The sequence below is a fragment of the Eschrichtius robustus genome, chromosome X (genome assembly GCF_028021215.1).
Source record: "Eschrichtius robustus isolate mEscRob2 chromosome X, mEscRob2.pri, whole genome shotgun sequence".
In the NCBI taxonomy this organism is placed as follows: Eukaryota; Metazoa; Chordata; class Mammalia; order Artiodactyla; family Eschrichtiidae; genus Eschrichtius; species Eschrichtius robustus.
Genome location: NC_090845.1, coordinates 49479467 through 49498391, shown reverse-complemented (window position 1 = coordinate 49498391; position 18925 = coordinate 49479467). Strand labels below are relative to the sequence as shown.

The 18925-nt window shown below is 37.8% G+C and overlaps 1 protein-coding gene across 4 annotated transcripts in view; it reads left to right on the top strand.

The window, feature by feature from the left end:
• FAM120C (family with sequence similarity 120 member C) overlaps positions 1–18925 on the top strand; it is a 168301-nt gene that overhangs the window by 36900 nt on the left and 112476 nt on the right. For all 4 annotated transcript variants that reach the window (XM_068533855.1, XM_068533856.1, XM_068533854.1 and 1 more), the window contains exons 4-9: positions 3363–3491; positions 14943–15045; positions 15613–15689; positions 16118–16398; positions 17748–18021; positions 18650–18821. In XM_068533855.1, the coding sequence (XP_068389956.1) occupies positions 3363–3491; positions 14943–15045; positions 15613–15689; positions 16118–16398; positions 17748–18021; positions 18650–18821 (1036 nt within the window). The remainder of the gene's footprint in view (positions 1–3362; positions 3492–14942; positions 15046–15612; positions 15690–16117; positions 16399–17747; positions 18022–18649; positions 18822–18925) is intronic.

The following is an 18925-nucleotide window of genomic DNA, read 5'->3' as shown; positions in this document are numbered from 1 at the left end:
TACGAACCTATGAAGAAAAATACTAATACCCCAATAAATGAAGTAACGAGCAAAGGACAGAAGCAGACAATTCACAAAAGAGGAAATAGAGTGGCCAATAATATGACTGGGTGTTAAACCTCACTGGTGATCAGAGATGCAAATTAAATGAGCAGTGTGATTTTTTTTTTTAACCTAAGGGTTTAGCAAATATTGAAAAATTAGTCTACCCGCTCCTATTGAGGCTGTGTTGAGACTGGTGCTCTCATACACTTCTGGAGGTCGTGTAAGTTGTTGGTGGTATTATATTTCCCTAGTTCTTTCAGTCTCCTAGACGACTATTTCACACCTTTTCCTCTCTCCTTAAGCCTCTAATGCTCCCTCCTCCCTGCTCACTCTCAGCTCATGACTTGGCTTCCTGTTTCACTGAGAAAATTGAAGCAATGGGAAGATAACTTACACCAGTTCCCACCCTTTCATCTTCTCACCTGCATGCTTTGCTCGCCTTGGATGACCTGTCCATGTTCCTGTCTAGGGCCAACCCCTCTACTCTTATGCTGGATCCATCCCCCATTGCTAACTTTTTTTTTTTAATATAAATTTATTTATTTATTTTCGGGTCTTCGTTGCTGTGCACGGGCTTTCTCTAGTTGCGGCAAGCGGGGGCTACTCTTCGTTGTGGTGCGCAGGCTTCTCATTGCAGTGGCTTCTCTTGTTGCGGAGCATGGGCTCTAGGCACGTGGGCTTCAGTAGCTGTGGCACGCGGGCTCAGTAGTTGTGGCTCTTGGGCTCCAGAGCACAGGCTCAGTAGTTGTGGCGCATGGGCTTAGTTGCTCCGCGCATGTGGGATCTTCCCGGACCAGGGCTTGAACCCGTGTCCCCTGCATTGGCAGGTTGATTCTTAACCACTGCACCACCAGGGAAGTCCCCCCCATTGCTAACTTAAGGGCATCGCTTCAGCAGTTCTCCCCTCTTTCTCCCACATCATCAGTTTCCCTCTCTTATTGGCTCTTTCCCATCAGATGCATAAGCATGTAACCATCTTAAAAAATAAAATAAAACCTGCTCTTGACTTCACTCCCTGCACCCAAGCTACTGCTCCATATTTCTTCTTTTAGAGAGTTGTCTAGGCTTGAGCTGTTTACTATCCCCTTTCCGTGTTCTGTCTTCAATTTGCTTTGCTGAAATTGCTCTCAACAAAGTCACCATGACCATGATGTTAATAAATCCAATGGCCAGGTCTCAATTTTCATCTTACTTGACCAGTCAGCAGCATATGACCCAGTTGCTCACTCTCTCTGTCTTAGACCATGTTCTTCACTTGGCTTTAAGGACACCACTCTCTTGTAATTTCCTACCTACTTCACTGGCTGCTGCTTCTGTCTCCTTTGCTGCTTCCTTGTCTTGTCTACTCCCTAACTTTGGAGTGTCCCAGAGTTCTATCCTCAGTCCCTTCTCTTTTCATCCACACGTGCTGCCTTGGTGATTGATCTCATCTAGTCTCGTGACTTTAAATACCATCTGTCCATTGATGAGTCCTAAATGTATGTCTCCAGCTTTGACCTCCCCTTTGAACTCCAGCTTCTAATATCTAATGGCCTACTAAATATCTCAAAGAAACATGTCCAAACGGAAACTCCTGATCTTTCCCCTAAACCCCTTCCTTCCACAGCCTTCCCTAATTTTCATTAATGGCAACCTCATCCTTCCAGTTGCTCAGCCTAAAAGCCTTGGAGTCATCCTTGACTTCTCTTTCTCATGCTCCATATCTCCCCTTGTCAGCAAATAACCATCAGTTCTTCCTTCAGAATATATCCACTTCTCACCATTTTCACAGCTACTACCTTGGTCAAGCCACCATTCTTGCCCGGATTATTATAACACTTTACTAACTGTTGGTCTTCTGCTTGCACTCTTTCTTGCTCCGCCCCCTGGCCCCAAATCTATTCCTAATACAACAGCCAGAGTCATTTTAAAACCTGACTCCGATCATGTCACTTCTCTTTTCAAAATTCTCCAATGGCTCTTTATGTCACGCACCTAATCTTTACCATGGCCTACAAAGCCCTGTACTGTCTGGCCCTCTGGTACAGCTCTGATCTCATCTTCCCTTTTCTTTTGCTCATAGAACCTTTGCACTTACCATTCCCTCTACTTGGAATGCCTCTTCCTCCCACATAGATATTTCCTCACTCCTATAGGTTCTCTCAAATGTTCTTTTCTCAGAGTGACCTTTCCTGACACCCTATTTAAAATTACATGCCTCGCCCCCCACACAGTTGCATTCCCTAACCCCTTCTCTGCCGAGATTTTCTCCATAGCACTTATCTACATCTAGCACACTATACGTTTTACTTATTCTGTTTGTTTGACTCCCCTTACCCCATCCCAACACACCTACACTAGAATTTAAGCTCCCTTGAGGGCAGGGAGTTTTGTCTATCTTGTTCACTGCTGTATCCCTGATGCCTAGGACAATGCCTGGCACACAGTAGGCAGTAAATATTTGTTGAAGGAAGGAATGATTATTTGGCTAAATAATTTATATTAAAAGCCTTTAAGAAGTTTATAGCCTTTTACTCAGTAACTACCATTCTAGGAAGCTCGTAATTAAATAATTGGATGGTGGACAACAAATCATACCTACATTTCATCACAGCATTTAAAAAAACCTTTATTTAAAAATATTTCAAGCATCACAAAAGTAGAAAAAATAATACAATAATATAGTTAACCGTCACTATAACATCTTCCAGATCCAACAGTTATTAAGATGTGGCCACACTTGCTGGGTTTTTTTTGTTGTTGTTGCTGTTACTAATGTATTTTAAAACAAATGCCAGACCTTAAGTCATTTCACTCTCACGTTCTTTGATATGCATCTCTAAAACATATAGACATTTTCTTACATAAGCACAATGCCATTATTACTCCTAACTAAATTAATGATAATTTCTTGGTATCATCTAAATATCTAATCCATTTTTAGATTTTCCTGATTGTCTCACAAAGGCCTTTTTGTGGTTAGTTCAAATCAGGATCCAAACATGGTCCGCACATTACAACATTACCTTTAATAGCAAAAACTTGGAGGCAGCCAAAATGTATCATGAAAGAAAACTGATTAATTATGGCAGTGTCATAAAACAGTGGTTATCTCTGTAGTGGGATAATTGCTCCTATGGTTTTGTCTTTCTTTATACTTTTCAATCTTGGTTCCAAGTGTTCTGTACTGAAAATTAGGGGGAAGACTAAAAAAAAGATTTTAACTGTCTCTCAGTGAATTAACTGAATTTGAATTCTGTATCTCACCCCTATCTCACCCTTTTTCTTAGTGACCCATCTTTGATATCAGTGTGCCTGGCTTATCTTCCTTCTTCTAGGTCAGAGCTCATCAGCTGGTTCTTCCTCCCTGTGATGTGGTAATCAAGGCTGTTTCTGAGTATGTTAGTTCCATCAAAGACCCCTCAAACCTGGATGTGGTTGGGAAGGATGTTTTCAAACAGTCTCAGGTGAGCTAGCCTCCCCCTTCCTAAGAATGGACAGTTTTCTTACCTTCACAAATACCACCCGCAGATCTGATCTTTTTTGTGCTGCCTACCTCCTCTCCTCCTAGCTGCTTATCTTCTCTCTGCTTATAGACTGGAGCCCCAAAGTTTCTTTTAGAAAACATCACTAGCCCTGGATTTAAAGGATTCTTTACCTTTTTTCCACTGATTATTAAAGTTATATAAGCTCATCCTAGAAGATTTAGAAAATGTCATTTATGATCTCATTAACCAGAGACAACTTGCTATAGTTATCACTCTGGCATATATCCTTCCCTTTTTTCTTTTTTTGTTTCAGTGTATATTTTAATGTAAAGGAGGTCTTGCTTATTGGAGGATAATAGATACTGAAAAAGACTACTTAAGTAGGTCCACTTAAAACAAGAATCAATGTTTCATCGTTAATAGTGAAAAAGGGGCTCAACTGGGATTTTGTCTTGTGAAATGAAACTAAAAGTTAGGAAAATAAGTTAGTTTTATTTTTTAAAATTTCATTTATATTTATACTCTGGGTTTTTCAGTTTTATTTTTTAAATTAACATACAGTAAAACTCACTTTTGCATCTGTGTGTAGGTAGTTATATGAATTTTTAACACATGTATAGATTTATGTAGCCAACATCACAATCAGGATCAGAACAGTTGAACCACCCCCAAAATTTCTCATGCTTTCCCTTTGCAATCACATCCAAACTCATCCCTAATCCATGGAAACTACCAGTCTATTCTCTGTCATAGTTATATCTTTTAGAGAATAGCATGTAAACGGAATCATAGAGTATGTAATCTTTTGAGAATGACATTTTGCATTCAACATAACGCCTTTGAGATTGTTCTAAATTGTTGCATGTTACATGTATGGATAATTCATTCCTTTTTATTGCCAAGTAGTATACATTGTGTGGGTATACCACAGTTTGTTTATGCATTCACCCTTAGAGGATATTTGGGTTGTTTCCAATTTTTGATGGTTTGAATAGAGCTTCTATAAACATTTCTGTACAGGTTTTTGTATGAACATAAGTTTTCATTTCCCTAATGTAAATACCTAGCAATGGGATTTCTGGGTAGTATGGTAAGTATATGTTTAACTGTAACTTTATAAGACTCTGCCAAACCGTTTTCCAGAGTGGCTATTCCATTCCTTACTAGCACTTGTTATTGTTGGTATTGTTATTGTTACTATTAGTCATTCTAACAGCTATGTAGTGGTAGTTCATCATAATTTTAATTTGCATTTCTCAAATGACTAATGATGAACATTTTTTTTCTTGTGCTTATTTACCATCCATATATCCTTTTTGGTGAACGGTGTGTTCATGAACAGTCTTTTGCCCATTTTTTAACTGGGTTGTTTGATTACTTACTGTTGAGTTTCATGAGTTCTTTATATATTCTGCATACTAGACCTTTTGTCAGATATCTGGTTTGCAAATATTTTCTCCCAGTCTGTAGTTTGTCTTTACATTCTTTTAACAGTGTCTTTTGCAAAGCAAAAGTTTTCAATTTTTATCAATTTTTAACTTTTACGGATCATGCTTTTGGTGTCATGTCTAAGAACTCTTTACCTAACTGCAGGCACAACAATATTGTCCTGTTTTCTTCTAAGAATTATATAGTTTTACATTTTACATTTAGAACAAATCATCCATTTTGAGTTCATATTTTTAGAAGTGTGAGGTGTTTTGTTTTGTTTTTGCATATGGATGTTCAATTGTTTCAACAAAGTTTGGTGAAAAGACTCTACTTTCTCCATTGAATTGCCTTTGTCAAAAATCAGTTGTCTGTATTTGTGTGGATGTATTTCTGGACTGTATTCTGTTCAGTCGTCCTATGTATCTATCTCTTTTGAAATAGCACACTGTTTTGAATCCTGTAGCTCTATGGTAAGTCTTAAGATTGGGTAGTGATTCCTCTAATTTTATTCTTCTTTTTCAAAATTATTTTGTCTATTTAAGTTTATTTTTCTTTCCATATACATTTTAGAATAATACTGTCTATATCTACAAAAAATCCTGGTGGGTTTTAATTGGAATTCCTTTAAATATATACATGAATTTGGTGAGTCTTAAAATCCATGAATATGCTATGCCTCTGCATTTATTTAGGTTGTCTTTGATTTAGTTCATCAGTGCTTTATAGTTTTCAGCTTATGTCTTATACATTGTTTTATATTTATACTTAAGTATTTCATATTGCAGGCACCTATTATAAAGGATATTGTTTTGTTTATTTCAGTTTCTAATTGTTCATTGCTAGTGTATAGAAATATGATTGATTTTTGTTTGTTGACCTTGTATGCTGCAACCTTTCTAAACTCACTAGGAGCTTTTCGGTAGGTTTCTTGGTATTTTCTGTATAGGTGATCAGGTTGTCAGTGAATAGGGACAATTTTAGTTCTTTCTTTTCCAGTCTGTATGCCCTTTTTTTTTCTTGACTTACTGCACTATCTAGGATTTCTAAACAGTGTTGAATAGGACTACTGAGAGAGGATATCCTTGTCTTGTTCCTGATATTTGGGGAAAGCATTCAGTCAGCATTAAGTATAATTATAGGTTTTGTAGATGCATGTTATTAGGTTGAGGAAGATCTCTTCTATTCCTAGTTTACTGAAAGTTCTTATCATTAATGGATGCTGTATTTTGTCAAATGTATTTTTGTATGTCTATTGATAGGATCATGTGCTTTTTCTTCTTTAGTCCATTGATTTTTGAATATTGAGCCATCCTTGCATTCCCAAGATATGGTAAAAATGTATTATTCTTTTTTTACATTGTTGGATATAAATTACTAGCATTTCATTGAGTATTTTTACATGTATTTTCATGAGGAATATTGGACTGTAGTTTTTATGTGTGTGTGTTTTCTTTGTTTGATTTTGATATCAGGGTAATGCAGGACTCATAAAGTGTATTGGCAAGTATTCCTTCCTCTTCCATTTCTTGGAAGAGATTGTGTAGAATTGGTGTTTTTCTTCTTTAATTGTTTGGTAGAATTTTCCAGTGATGTATCAGGCATGGATTTCTTTGAATTTATCTTCTTTAGAGTTTGCTGAGCTTCTTTAATTTCTAAGTATATCTTTCACTAAATTTGAGAAGTTTTCAGCTATTATTCTTCAAACAGATTTTCTGTTCCACATTCTCCTTTCCTCCCATGACTACAATGGCACCAGTGTTTGACCTTTTGTTATTACCCCATAGATACTTGAGACTCTGTTTTTTAAAAAATTATTTTCCTCTCTGTTTTTCACACTGGATCATTTCTATAGATTCATCATTAACTTTGTTGATTCTTTCCTTGGCCATCTCTTTTCTTTTTCTTTTTAAAAAAATTTTTTTCATAACCTAGGGGTAAGATGGGAATAAAGACACAGACCTACTAGAGAATGGACTTGAGGATATGGGGAGGGGGAAGGGTAAGCTGTGACAAAGTGAGAGAGTGGCATGGACATATATACACTACCAAACGTAAAATAGATAGCTAGTGGGAAGCAGCCGCATAGCACAGGGAGATCAGCTCGGTAGTTTGTGACCACCTAGAGGGGTGGGATAGGGAGGGTGGGAGGGAGGGAGACGCAAGAGGGAAGACATATGGGAACATATGTATGTGTATAACTGATTCACTTTGTTATAAAGCAGAAACTAACACACCATTGTAAAGCAATTATACTCCAATAAAGATGTTAAAAAAATTTTTTTTTATTGGAGTATAGTTGCTTTACAATGGTGTGTTAGTTTCAGGTGTACAGCAAAGTGAATCAGTTATACATATGCATATATCCACACTTTTTTATATTCTTTTCCCATATAGGCCATTACAGAGTATTGGGTAGAGTTCCCTGTGCTATACAGTAGGTCCTTATTAGTTATCTATTTTATATATAGTAGTGTGTATATGTCAGTCCCAATCTCCTAATTTATCCCTCCATGCCTTTCACCTTTGGTAACCATAAGTTTTTCTACATCTGTGACTTGGTTTCTGTTTTTTAAATAAGTTCATTTGTACCATTTTTTTAGATTCCATGTGTAAACAATATCATATGATATTTGTCTTTCTCTGTCTTACTTCACTTAGTATGATAATCTCTAGGTCCATCCATGTTGCTGCAAATGGCATTATTTCATTCTTTTTTATGGCTGAGTAATATTCCATTGAATATATGTACCACATCTTCTTTATCCATTCCTCTGTCGATGGACATTTAGGTTGCTTCCATGTCTTAGCTATTGTAAATAGAGCTGCAATGAACAGTTTGGTACATGACTCTTTTTGAATTATGGTTTTCTCTGGATATATGCCCAGGAGTGGGATTACTGGATCATATGGTAGTTCTATTTTTAGTTTTTTTAAGGAATCTCCATACTGTTCTCCATAATGGTTGCACCAATTTACATCCCCACCAACAGTGTAGGAGGGTTCCTTTTCCTCCACACCCTCTCCAGCATTTATTATTTGTAGATTTTTTGATGATGGCCATTCTGACAAGTGTGAGGTGATACCTCATTGTAGTTTTGATTTGCATTTCTCTGATAATTAGTGATGTTGAGCATCTTTTCACGTGCTTATTGGCCATCTGTATGTCTTCTTTGGAGAAATGTCTATTTAGATCTTCCACCCATTTTTTGACTGGGTGTTTGTTTTTTGATATTGAGCTGCATGTGCTGCTTGTATTGGGTTGGCAAAAAGTTCGCTCCAGTTTTTCTGTAACATCTTACGGAAAAACCTGAGTGAACATTTTGCCAACACAGTATACTTTGGAGATTAATCCCTTGTTGGTCGCTTCTTTTGCAAATATTTTCTCCCACTCTGTGGGTTGTTTTTTGTTTTGTTTATGGTTTCCTTTGCTGTGCAAAAGCTTTTAAGTTTCATTAGGTCCCATTTGTTTATTTTGGTTTTTATTTTCATTACTTCAGGAGGTGGATCAAAAAAGATGGCTGCAATTTATGTCAGAGAGTGTCCTGCCTGTGTTTTCCTCTAAGAGTTTTTTAGTATCCTGTCTTACATTTAGGTCTTTAATCCATTTTGAGTTTATTTTTGTGTATGGTGTTAGGGAGTGTTCTAATTTCATTCTTTTACATGCAGCTGTCCAGTTTTCCCAGCACCACTTATTGAAGTTGGTCATCTCTTTTCTGCTGTAGAACCCATCCAATGAGTTTTTTTTTAAATTCTGAGTATTGTATTTTATTTATTTATTTATTTATTTTTGAGGTTATTTCTTTTTTTAATTTTTTAAAATATTTATTTATTTATTTTATTTTTGGCTGTGTTGGGTCTTAGTTGTGGTGTGCGGGCTTCTCTCTAGTTTTGGTGTGCGGCGCGTGGGCTTAGCTGCCCCACAGCATGTGTGGGATCTTAATTCCCCAACCAGGGATTGGACCCGTGTCCCCTTAACCACTGGACCACCAGGGAAGTCCCTGAGGTTGTTTCTTTTTTTGTTGTTTTGTTTTGTTTTTTTAATTTTTATTTTATAGTGGAGTATAGATTTTTTTTTTAATTTTTTTAACTTTTTATTTTATATTGGAGTATAGGTGATTAACAATGTTGCATTAGTTTCAGGTGTACAGTAAAATGATTCAGTTATACATATACATGTAGCTATTCTTTTTCAAATTCTTTTCCCATTTAGGTTGTTACATAACATTGAGCAGAGTTCCCTGTGCTATACAGTAAGAGTATTGTATTTTAAATTCTAAAGTTTCCATTTGGTTCTTCTTTATGTATTAGCTTTCTTTGCTGAGATTTTCTTTTTTTTTTTTTTTGAGTTTTAAATTATTTATTCTTATTTTAAACCTACTCAAAGAATGTTTTTCTCTGGGTAAAAGAGAAACAGTGAGGATAAACACAAGCAAAGTTTTGTTCTTAGCCATTACATAATTTAAACAGTGGAATGACAGTCTTTTTCAGGGTCCTGACATTTAGGTCGAATTGATTTTGATTTTATGTCTGCTAAATATCACCTACTACGTATACATTTTTTTTAAGTTGAGTTGAGAATTAAAGTGAATAGAGAAAAAGTGTGATCTAGGGGAAAGGTCCTAAGGTCTACTTATTTTTGCTTAGATTTTCTATCTTTCTGTTTCAAAAGTGTTTCTCCTACCTTCAAGCATTTTTATAAAGCTGCATAATGTCTTTGTCAAATAAGTTCAACATGTGTGTCATCTCCGTGTTGGCATATATTGATTATTTCCATGCAATTTAAGATTTTCCTGGTTATGCCCGGGCCAAGTAAATTTGAATTGGACATTTTGAATATTATGTTTTGAGGTTCTTAGTCTTATTTCAATATAGTGGGGAATGTTGGCAGTTTTGTTTTAAGAGGCAATTGACCCATTTACTTTCAGACCACAAGTTCTCACCATCCTACTGTGGGCCTTGGTTTCAATGTCAGTGCAATTTTCAAAGCCTTTGCAAACCTATTTGGATCAGTCCAATGAACGCCACCCAGTTGCCAGTCTGGGACTTGGGCAGTGGTTTATCTGTTCAGTTCTCAGAGTCTGTGGTCTGCTGTTTTAAGTGTCAGATCCACACATGTGCTGCTCCCTCTTTGCAATCCCTTCAGTACTTCCCGGTTCATTGGGCCACCCTTTTTCAGCGTCTAGGGCCAAGCAGCAGGAGGACAGAGAAAAAGCATTGAAGGCTCACTCCACCCTATTGAGACCACTGCTTCTCTGATCAGAGAGGAAGTTTCCTCATTCAGAGATTTAGCTTCCCGCTATTCCCCTATTGCCACTGCTGCCACCACAGGTTTGCTTCAGGCTGGCACACATGAGAACAGAAAAAAGAAAAAGAAAAATGGGGGTATTTCCATACATTTTCTTGAGTTTTCAGAGACCCCTTTCCCACTCTTCAAGCCAGAACTGGACTAGGGTTTCTCCTGGAGCTCTCTCCACATTGGTGGACGCTTCCAGATTTCAGGCTGCATTGTGTCCACACCAGGGGACATTGGAGAAAAAAGAAATGCTAAACTCACCCTTGGTTTGATGGTACTTTGAATTCTGGTCTTCTTCCCAGAGTCTTCAAATAGTGGCTCCTGGTTTCTGTAACTACCTTCAGTGGGAACAAAGTAGAGGGCACTTACCCCATCTTATCCAGAATGGAAACTTCTCTGTAGATGTTTTTAAATGAATAAAGAATGAAATCAGTGTTTGATTTTGGGGGCATAAGTTTTCCTAACAAAATTTTGTGATAGCACTGTCTAGCACCCACTAGTTCACATTTAACTTTCTGGCACAATCATAAAGAGCGTTGTTTTTTGTTTTTGTTTCTTTTAATAAAAAGTATACTTGGGCTTTATTTTCCCAAAAGGCTTACATTCTGTTGATATTCAAATCATTCTCTTTTCAAGTGTCTTGCCTGCCATCATCTTTCATAATCCTCTCTTCCACCATTGATGAACACTAACTGCAACAGATCCTCATTGATCCGTGGCTTCTACTATGATGTGAGCAGTCCTCCATCATGTCCCTTGACTATAGGAAATCCTGACCTTTATGACAGATTTGGTCATTCACTTTGTTACTTTGCATTGCACTCTCAGCTGTTTTCATGAGATGATTAGGAAGAGATTGACTCACAAAAAGAGAAATTGACATGTTGGGTAGGGAGAGATCCTAGTGTTAAGTAGGGGATACTGTTTAGATGGAGAATAAATTTTCCTTCCAATTTTTTATTGTGGTAAAATACACGTAAAATTTACCACCTTAACCATTATAAATATACAGTTCAGTGGTATTAATTACATTCATAATACTGTGCAACCATCACCATCATTCATCCCCATAACTCTTTTTATCTTGTAAAACTGAAACTCTGTACCCATTAAATGATAACTCCCCATTCTCTCCTCCCTCCCAGCTCCTGGCAACCACCATTCTACTTTTGGCCTCTGATTTTGACTACTTTACGTACTTCATATAAGTGGAATTATACAATATATATTTTTGCAACAGGCTTATTTCACTTAGCATAATGTCCTCAAGGTTCTAACATGTTGTAGCATGTATCAGAATTTCCTTCTTTTTTGAGACTGAATAATATTCCATTGTATATAAATGGAGGAAAATTTTGTAAGTGCTCAATTGAGTGGTGAATATTTTTAATGTTATAGCTTTTGCTTTCCTTTGTAGATTCATGAGTTTTGGAACTTGGATAATGACTATTCTTAAAAACAAGAATCCACTTTTCACTAAACAAAATAAAACAAAATTTTTTAATAGAGACTGCTTCTAATTCCACCCTAAATATTTCCTAGTCCTCTTTATATGTATGTTTTGATGTGGTAGTCATCTCAGTGTAGTCATTTTTAGCCTGCTTTTTTCACTTAACATTATGTTTTAAACCATTTTTCATTGTTGTATAATTTTCACAAACATTTTTAACAGTTATAGAATTATGAGAGCTCTTTTAACAAACATACAAAAACTGCTAGGTAATAGTGTCAAAGTATGGGGTTCTACTCTGCTACTTCTGGTCTCTGTGGATTTTTAAAAGAAAAGGGCAGGACTTAATTAAATATGATCATATATAAAATACTGAATGAACTTCTATAGATAAGGTCCCATGTTAGACAGTAGGATATAAATGTGAATAAACCATTCTTTGTCCTCACAGAACTTGAGGTTAAATGGGGAGGTAAAAGCAAATAAATAAGTACAACAAAGAAAAAAAACACAATAAAGTTTTCACAGAAGGAAAGATTTCATAGAATTGGTGCCTCTTGAAGGAAGAGTAAATGTTTGCCTTTCAGGGCACAGAACAGAGTGGTACACTGAGGGAAGTACACATAATTCAGTATTTCAGGGCATTGGGCCATAGATCTATACTCACTGACATATAATAGTTTATAAGACATACTGTTAAGTGCAAAAAGCAATTTGAAAAACAATATGATAAGATTCCACTTATGTGAAAAAAGCAAAACCATATTGGTGTACATATATATGTGTGTGTATAAACACAGCAAAAGTTATGACAGGACATATACCAAACTGGTAACAGTGGTCACTTTTGGGGAGGGGAGTGGGTACAGAGGTAGAGATATTAAGGAAGATTCTGTGTATGGCTTGTATGTCTTAGGAGATTGTTTTTAGTTATTATTATGTGTTATTAAATATAATAGGGAAATAATAATGAATATATAATGGAACCTTGATGCAATGGAATGTTATTCACATGTCATTCTGTAAGTCAGTAACTTGCAAACATTCTTTAGATTTGAAACCCTTTTTCAAACAATTATGTCCAATTTTTGAAAAAGGAGAGTGATATTTTGTTTCTAAGTGAGGCTGGAGGACCTGGAGATCTTGATATCTGTATTTGTGTGCCTGCATGCATGCAAGTAAAGAGATTTGGAATGCTGTGTAGATCTTAGAGTGTTAACAATTACAAACTCTGAGAGATAAGATTATAACTGTTTAAATTTTTTCTTTTTTATTATATCTTTTAATTTTCCTATAAAATTAAGTGTTATAGTTAGGAGATGATTTTTTGTAGAAAATATTCAACACTGGGGCTATAGGGTGAATTGGGCACTCTCATGCACTGATGATGAGAGTATAACTTGAGACATCTGCTTTAGAAAGAGATTTAGTATCATGTGTCAAGAGTCTATGAAAATGACCATATCCTTTGACCTAGTAATTCCACTTCTAAGAATATGCCCTATGAAATAACCCAAGAAACTTATGTAAAAATATGCTCATCAGAGCACTATTTATAATGAGAAATTAGAAACGACTTTAATATCTTATATTCTATTTGATGAAATATTATGAAGGTCATAAATTATATTCAAGAGGATTTAAAAATTACATTGGAAAAAGCTTGATAAGGAAAAGCCCCTTCTCAATCAGCCCCAACCCCGCAGAGGTAAACGGTATTTTCTATCACCATAGATAAGTTTCGCTTCTACTTGAACTTTATATGTACTCTTTTGTGTGTCTCTTCTTTCATTCATTATTATGTCTGAGATTAGTCCATGTTGTTGCATATATCAGTCCTTTGTTCTTTATTACTGCACAGTTTTTTATCATATGAATATACCATAATTTATCCATTCTTCTGTTGCTATACATTTGAGTTATTTCCAGTTTGGAGCTATTAAATAAAGTTGTTGTTAGTATTCTTGTTCATATATTTTGGTGGACATATGTACTCATTTCTCCTGGATAAATACTTAGGAGTAGGGTTGCTGTGCCATATGGCAAATATATGTTTAACATTATAAGAAACTGCCAAACTGTTTTCTCAACTCTACCAATGTACATTCTTACAAGCAGTGTATTGGGATTCCAGTCACTCCATATCCTTGCCAGTGCTAGATATTTATAGTCTTTAATTTTAGCCATTCTGGTGGATATATAGTGATTTCACATTGTGGATTTTGTATATGTTTAAGTGGTTCTGGTTGTAATATTCATACCTTTTGAACCAATAATTCCACTTTGGGGACATTTTCATATGGACATAATCTGAAATCCAGAAAAAACTTATACGTACATATATGTTCTTTTCTGTGTAAGTTATAATAGCCAAATGTGAGAAATAACCTAAATGTCAGGTATTAGAGAAGTAGTTAAATAATTTATGATATATGTATAATGATAAAATATTCAGCCATTCAAAATTATCATGTAGTGTAATAAAAGCAAGATATGAAATTGTACACCGAGTACGGTATCAACTATAGAAAAAATATGTGTATTAAAATAGACTAGCTATACTTCAACAAAAAAATGTATTTAAAAAATTAGTGGAGGGCTTCCCTGGTGGTGCAGTGGTTAAGAATCCGCCTGCCAATGCAGGGGACACGGGTTCGAGCCCTGGTCCAGGAAGATCCCACATGTTGCAGAGCAAGTAAGCCCGCGCGCCACAACTACTGAGCCCACGTGCCACAACTACTGAAGCCCGTGCTTCTACAGCCTGTGCTCCGCACAAGAGAAGCCACCACAATGAGAAGCCCGTGCACCACAACAAAGAGTAGCCCCTGCTCGCCGCAACTAGAGAAAGCCTGCACGCAGCAATGAAGACCCAACACAGCCAAAAAAAAAAAAAAAAAAAAAAAAAATTAGTGGAAGGAAGCACACCAAAATATCTTTGGGTGATGGTACTGTGTAGTTTTTTTCTCCTATCTTTATGTATTTTTTCTAATGATCATGTGACCATTCTAGAATAGCACAAAATGTAAGTAAACTTTATTTATTTATTTTTAAACTTAATTTTTTTAAGTATTCCAGCTTTTATGTTCTATAATGCTCTCTCCCTACCTAATCTTTTCTGCAGCATGAAAAATTGCTCCCTTGGGTTTCTTTAAACATTTGATTTCTGCTACTGTTTTGACTCTCAAATTATAAATTGCATGACAAAGACACTCTCATGTTATTTCTTCTTCTGAACATTTGATGTTCCAACATCCAGTCCAGGACAGAAGATAAAATAGAACGATTCAAGAAAGCAGTTGAGTACTATTCAGTCACAACCAAACTCTCTTCGCTGCCAGTGGGTCCCTCCTCCTTTCTAGGTAAGGCTTCCATTTGACCCGAGCTGCTCTGTCTATAGAGGAAACTGAGTTAGTCCCTCAGGAACTCCTGGGACAGAGTGGAATCATTTATTTGTATTGCACCCTCCTAGAAGTCATTCCTATTTGATAGACATCCTTTTGATTTCCATGTAATAAGAGAGGTGACATGAAACAGGGCCCTCATTTCTTGAATTTATAGATGGGATCCAATGCGATTTCCTTAGCTTGGGCTTCTTCTGGTGCTAATCTCCGTTGTGGCCTGGTATATGTAAAATTGCCCTGTCTGTGGGGTCAGGCCTGAGTTTGAATTCTACCTCTGCTATGTACTAGCTGTGTGATCTTTGCAAGTCACATCTGTATGAAATGTGGCTCAGGATACCTCCTTAATAGGGTTGTTATCAGAAGAAATAATTTATGTAAGGTTCTTGGCATGGCGCATAGTAGCTGTTCAATAAATTGTTAACTTATTTATTAATAATAATTTCTCAGGTGATTTGAGGTTAGCAGAAAATAACAGGGTACAATTATTAAGATTGACTAAAGGATAGCCCTTTCTCTTTGCTTCAGGTTTTCAGAATAATCGACTTGGAAATCCTCCCATTCCACGAAATCAAATGGGCACTATCTCTGCTGGAAAGCCAATGGTAAATATCTTTTAAGAAGCTTGACACCACTTGATAGCGTTAGACTTGGGTTGCTTCCCGATTTTTATAATCTGAGTTAAGGAGTTAGGGTGATTCAGTATTATCAGAATGTCATGTTCTCAACTTGAGGCTGGCGGACTCTGTAAAGAAAACATCCAAATAAGTAACCACTAGGGCATTGTGAAGGTAAATTAGATAATGTTGGAAGAATGGTTCTAGGAGACATAGATTGGTCCATTGTCCTGCCTTTGGAGGATTCTGTCCATACATCACTGTTAGAATTATTTCTTGTTATTCTCAGTAGGTTCTTTGTATCCAAACAATTCCAGCTACTGGCATCATCCACTATGTCACAACTTCTGGGGAAACCATCTTGGAGCCTGGTAAAATGTTAAATAAAGAGCTTTTCTGTCTGTTTTGTCCTTTAGTTTTCTCACCACGTGCCCCAGAAAATGAAATATCCACCACCATTCCCAGTGGGACCCAACTCCTCTCTTCTCTTCTCCCCCCATGCTTTGGGGGAATCCCATGCTTTTTCTGAGGATCCCATGCTGCAGGACAGCCCCTTTGCCAGTTGGGCTGTCTCTTATGATTCCTCTGCATCCCAGTTTCCCAATTACCTGACTTCCAAAGCCTCACCTCCTTTGGGACCAGACTCTTCCCACTCCTCTTCCTCTGATGCTGATGAGCCAAATGGAGCCAGCTCTGAGTAAGTATCTGTACAGGCACCCCAGGGAACAGAATTCTGAAGCATCTGTATTCTTTTGTGGTAACCTAGGTAGGGAATGTGGGAAAGTGTATGTTCCTGGCTTTTCTCTGTGACTCTTTGCTCTTAAGTGAAGTGGGAAAATTCTCTCTGTGCTTGGCTACTTCATGCTCATCTGGGCCCTGTACAGGTGGTAATTTTCAGATACCCAGGCCACTGAGGTAGAAGGCAGCATAGCAGCTGGTTAGGGAAGCCCTGGTAGTGGTGTGCTATGTATCATGTCTGTCGTCTCTCAATTTGTGAAGGGGAGTAGGTTGAATGGAAAAAAAAATTGAAAGACTTTATAGAGTTGAGGTATTGGAACAGTTGAATATGCAGTTATATTGCTTGGTAACTAAGACAGGGTTCTGAGGATTAAAGCAGTGAGATTTTATATAAGCTCATTTGTTCTTAGATTATTCCTCCAAGCAGATTATTCCTGGGAGACAGAGCTGCTTTGAGGGTTTTTTGGGTTTTTGTTTGTTTGTTTGTTTTTATTTATTTATTCATTTATTTTGGCTGTGCTGGGTCTTAGTCGCAGCATGCGAGCTTCTTAGTTGCAGCATGCGTGCGGGATCTAGTTCCCCAATCAGGGACTGAATCTGGGCCCCCGGTATTGAGAGCATGGAATCTTACTCACTGGACAACCAGGGAAGTTCCTGAGGTTTTAAATTGTAGTTATTTCCTTAGAACATGAGCGGACTCTAAACATGGCCTCTTATAAGGTATAAAGGATTCAGAATGGTTCCCATGACTTTTTTTAAAATTTTTGGCTCTGTTGGGTCTTTGTTGCTGTGCGTGGGCTTTCTCTAGTTGTGGCGAGCAGGGGCTACTCTTTGTTGCAGTGCGCGGGCTTCTCATTGCGGTGGCTTCTCTTGTTGCAGAGCGCAGGCTCTAGGCACGCGGGCTTCAGTAGCTGTGGTGCGTGAGCTCAGTAGTTGTGGCGCGCGGGCTCTAGAGCACAGGCTCAGTAGTTGTGGCACACGGGCTTAGTTGCTCCGCAGCATGTGGGATCTTCCCGGACCAGGGCTTGAACCCGTGTCCCCTGCTTTGGCAGGCGGATTCTTAACCACTGCGCCACCAGGGAAGCCCAGTTCCCATGACTTTTGATTGCTTTGGTTTATATCAGATGAAAGAAGCCAGGAGGATAGTGATGGCCACTGAGAGGAAAGGTATCAGGTCCAGTGATAACCCAGTATCCTGGCTTCCAGAGGGTTTGTTAAGATTCCTTGGAATCAGAACAGACATCTTGAGTTGGAATGTCTTTATCAACCCCCTTTCTCTCTTCTACACTATCTTTTAAATACTTTTAGTCACATCACAGAAACACTTCAGCAGCAGCCTGGATGGGAGGATCCAAATGGTGACAGAGGGTCTTGGGTACAGCCCATCGATGCTGGAGTTTCAGATGCCAGCCTGGGTGATGGTGAGCCCCACATCCCATCTCTGCTGTCTATGTCTACGAGGAACCATATGGACATCACCATTCCGCCCTTACCTCCAGTAGCTCCAGAAGTCTTGCGGGTTGCTGAACACAGACATCGAAGGGGTCTTATGTACCCATATATCTACCATGTCCTCACTAAGGTGAGAGAACACATCAACACCTACCTCCCTGCTCTTAACACTGTACTTCACACTTCATAGGACTGTAAGTTACCAGAGAAAATTCTGATGATCGTATCTGAAAGGAGATCAAGTGTGCTGGGGCCCCTCATTGTATCAAGGGTCTCTAGTGAGGTGAGACCAGCAAAAGATGGGACTGTGCAGTAAATGAGGCCTAGAAGAGAAGTGTAATTGTGAGATTTTGAAGAAGATAATGCACGATGTTTGTGGACTCTGGTCTAGGGATGGACACACTCTAAGAAGAGGCATTATGCCCTTGTTCTTTACCTCTCCGTCTACTTCTCCAGAGCTATTCCCTTCCTCCAGTCTTACCATACAAATCTATCCCTCAGCAAAATGTCTAAGATGAATTTTCTCCGTTTAGTCAGCTGTAGTTAGTCATAGCAGAGACTTTAAAAATGGAATTTAGCTTTTAAGCTGCCTATGGTCAGCTCGGCTTGTTACAACTTCTTTTTAGTGTGAAATTCTGTCTAAATACAAGTAGAAAATTTAATAGCTAGGCTACAGTTCATTACTGGTTCTTCTCAGCTCAATTCCAAACCTTGAGGTAACTAATTTTCTCCTTTCTCCTGTACCATTTTCTCATTAGGGTGAGATTAAGATCCCTGTATGTATTGAGGATGAGTGTAACATGGAGCTGCCTCCAGCTGCTCTCCTGTTCCGGTCAGCTCGTCAATATGTATATGGGGTCCTTTTCAGTCTGGCAGAGACACAGAGGAAAATGGAACGCCTGGCCATACGGCGGCGGTTGCCTGTAGAAGGTACGTGTGGTTCTAGCTTTGACAGTTCTCTCAATGCTTTGACTCAGGGCAAAAATGTCTATGCAAGTACATCATACTTTTGGCTATGGAATAGTCTCTAAGAA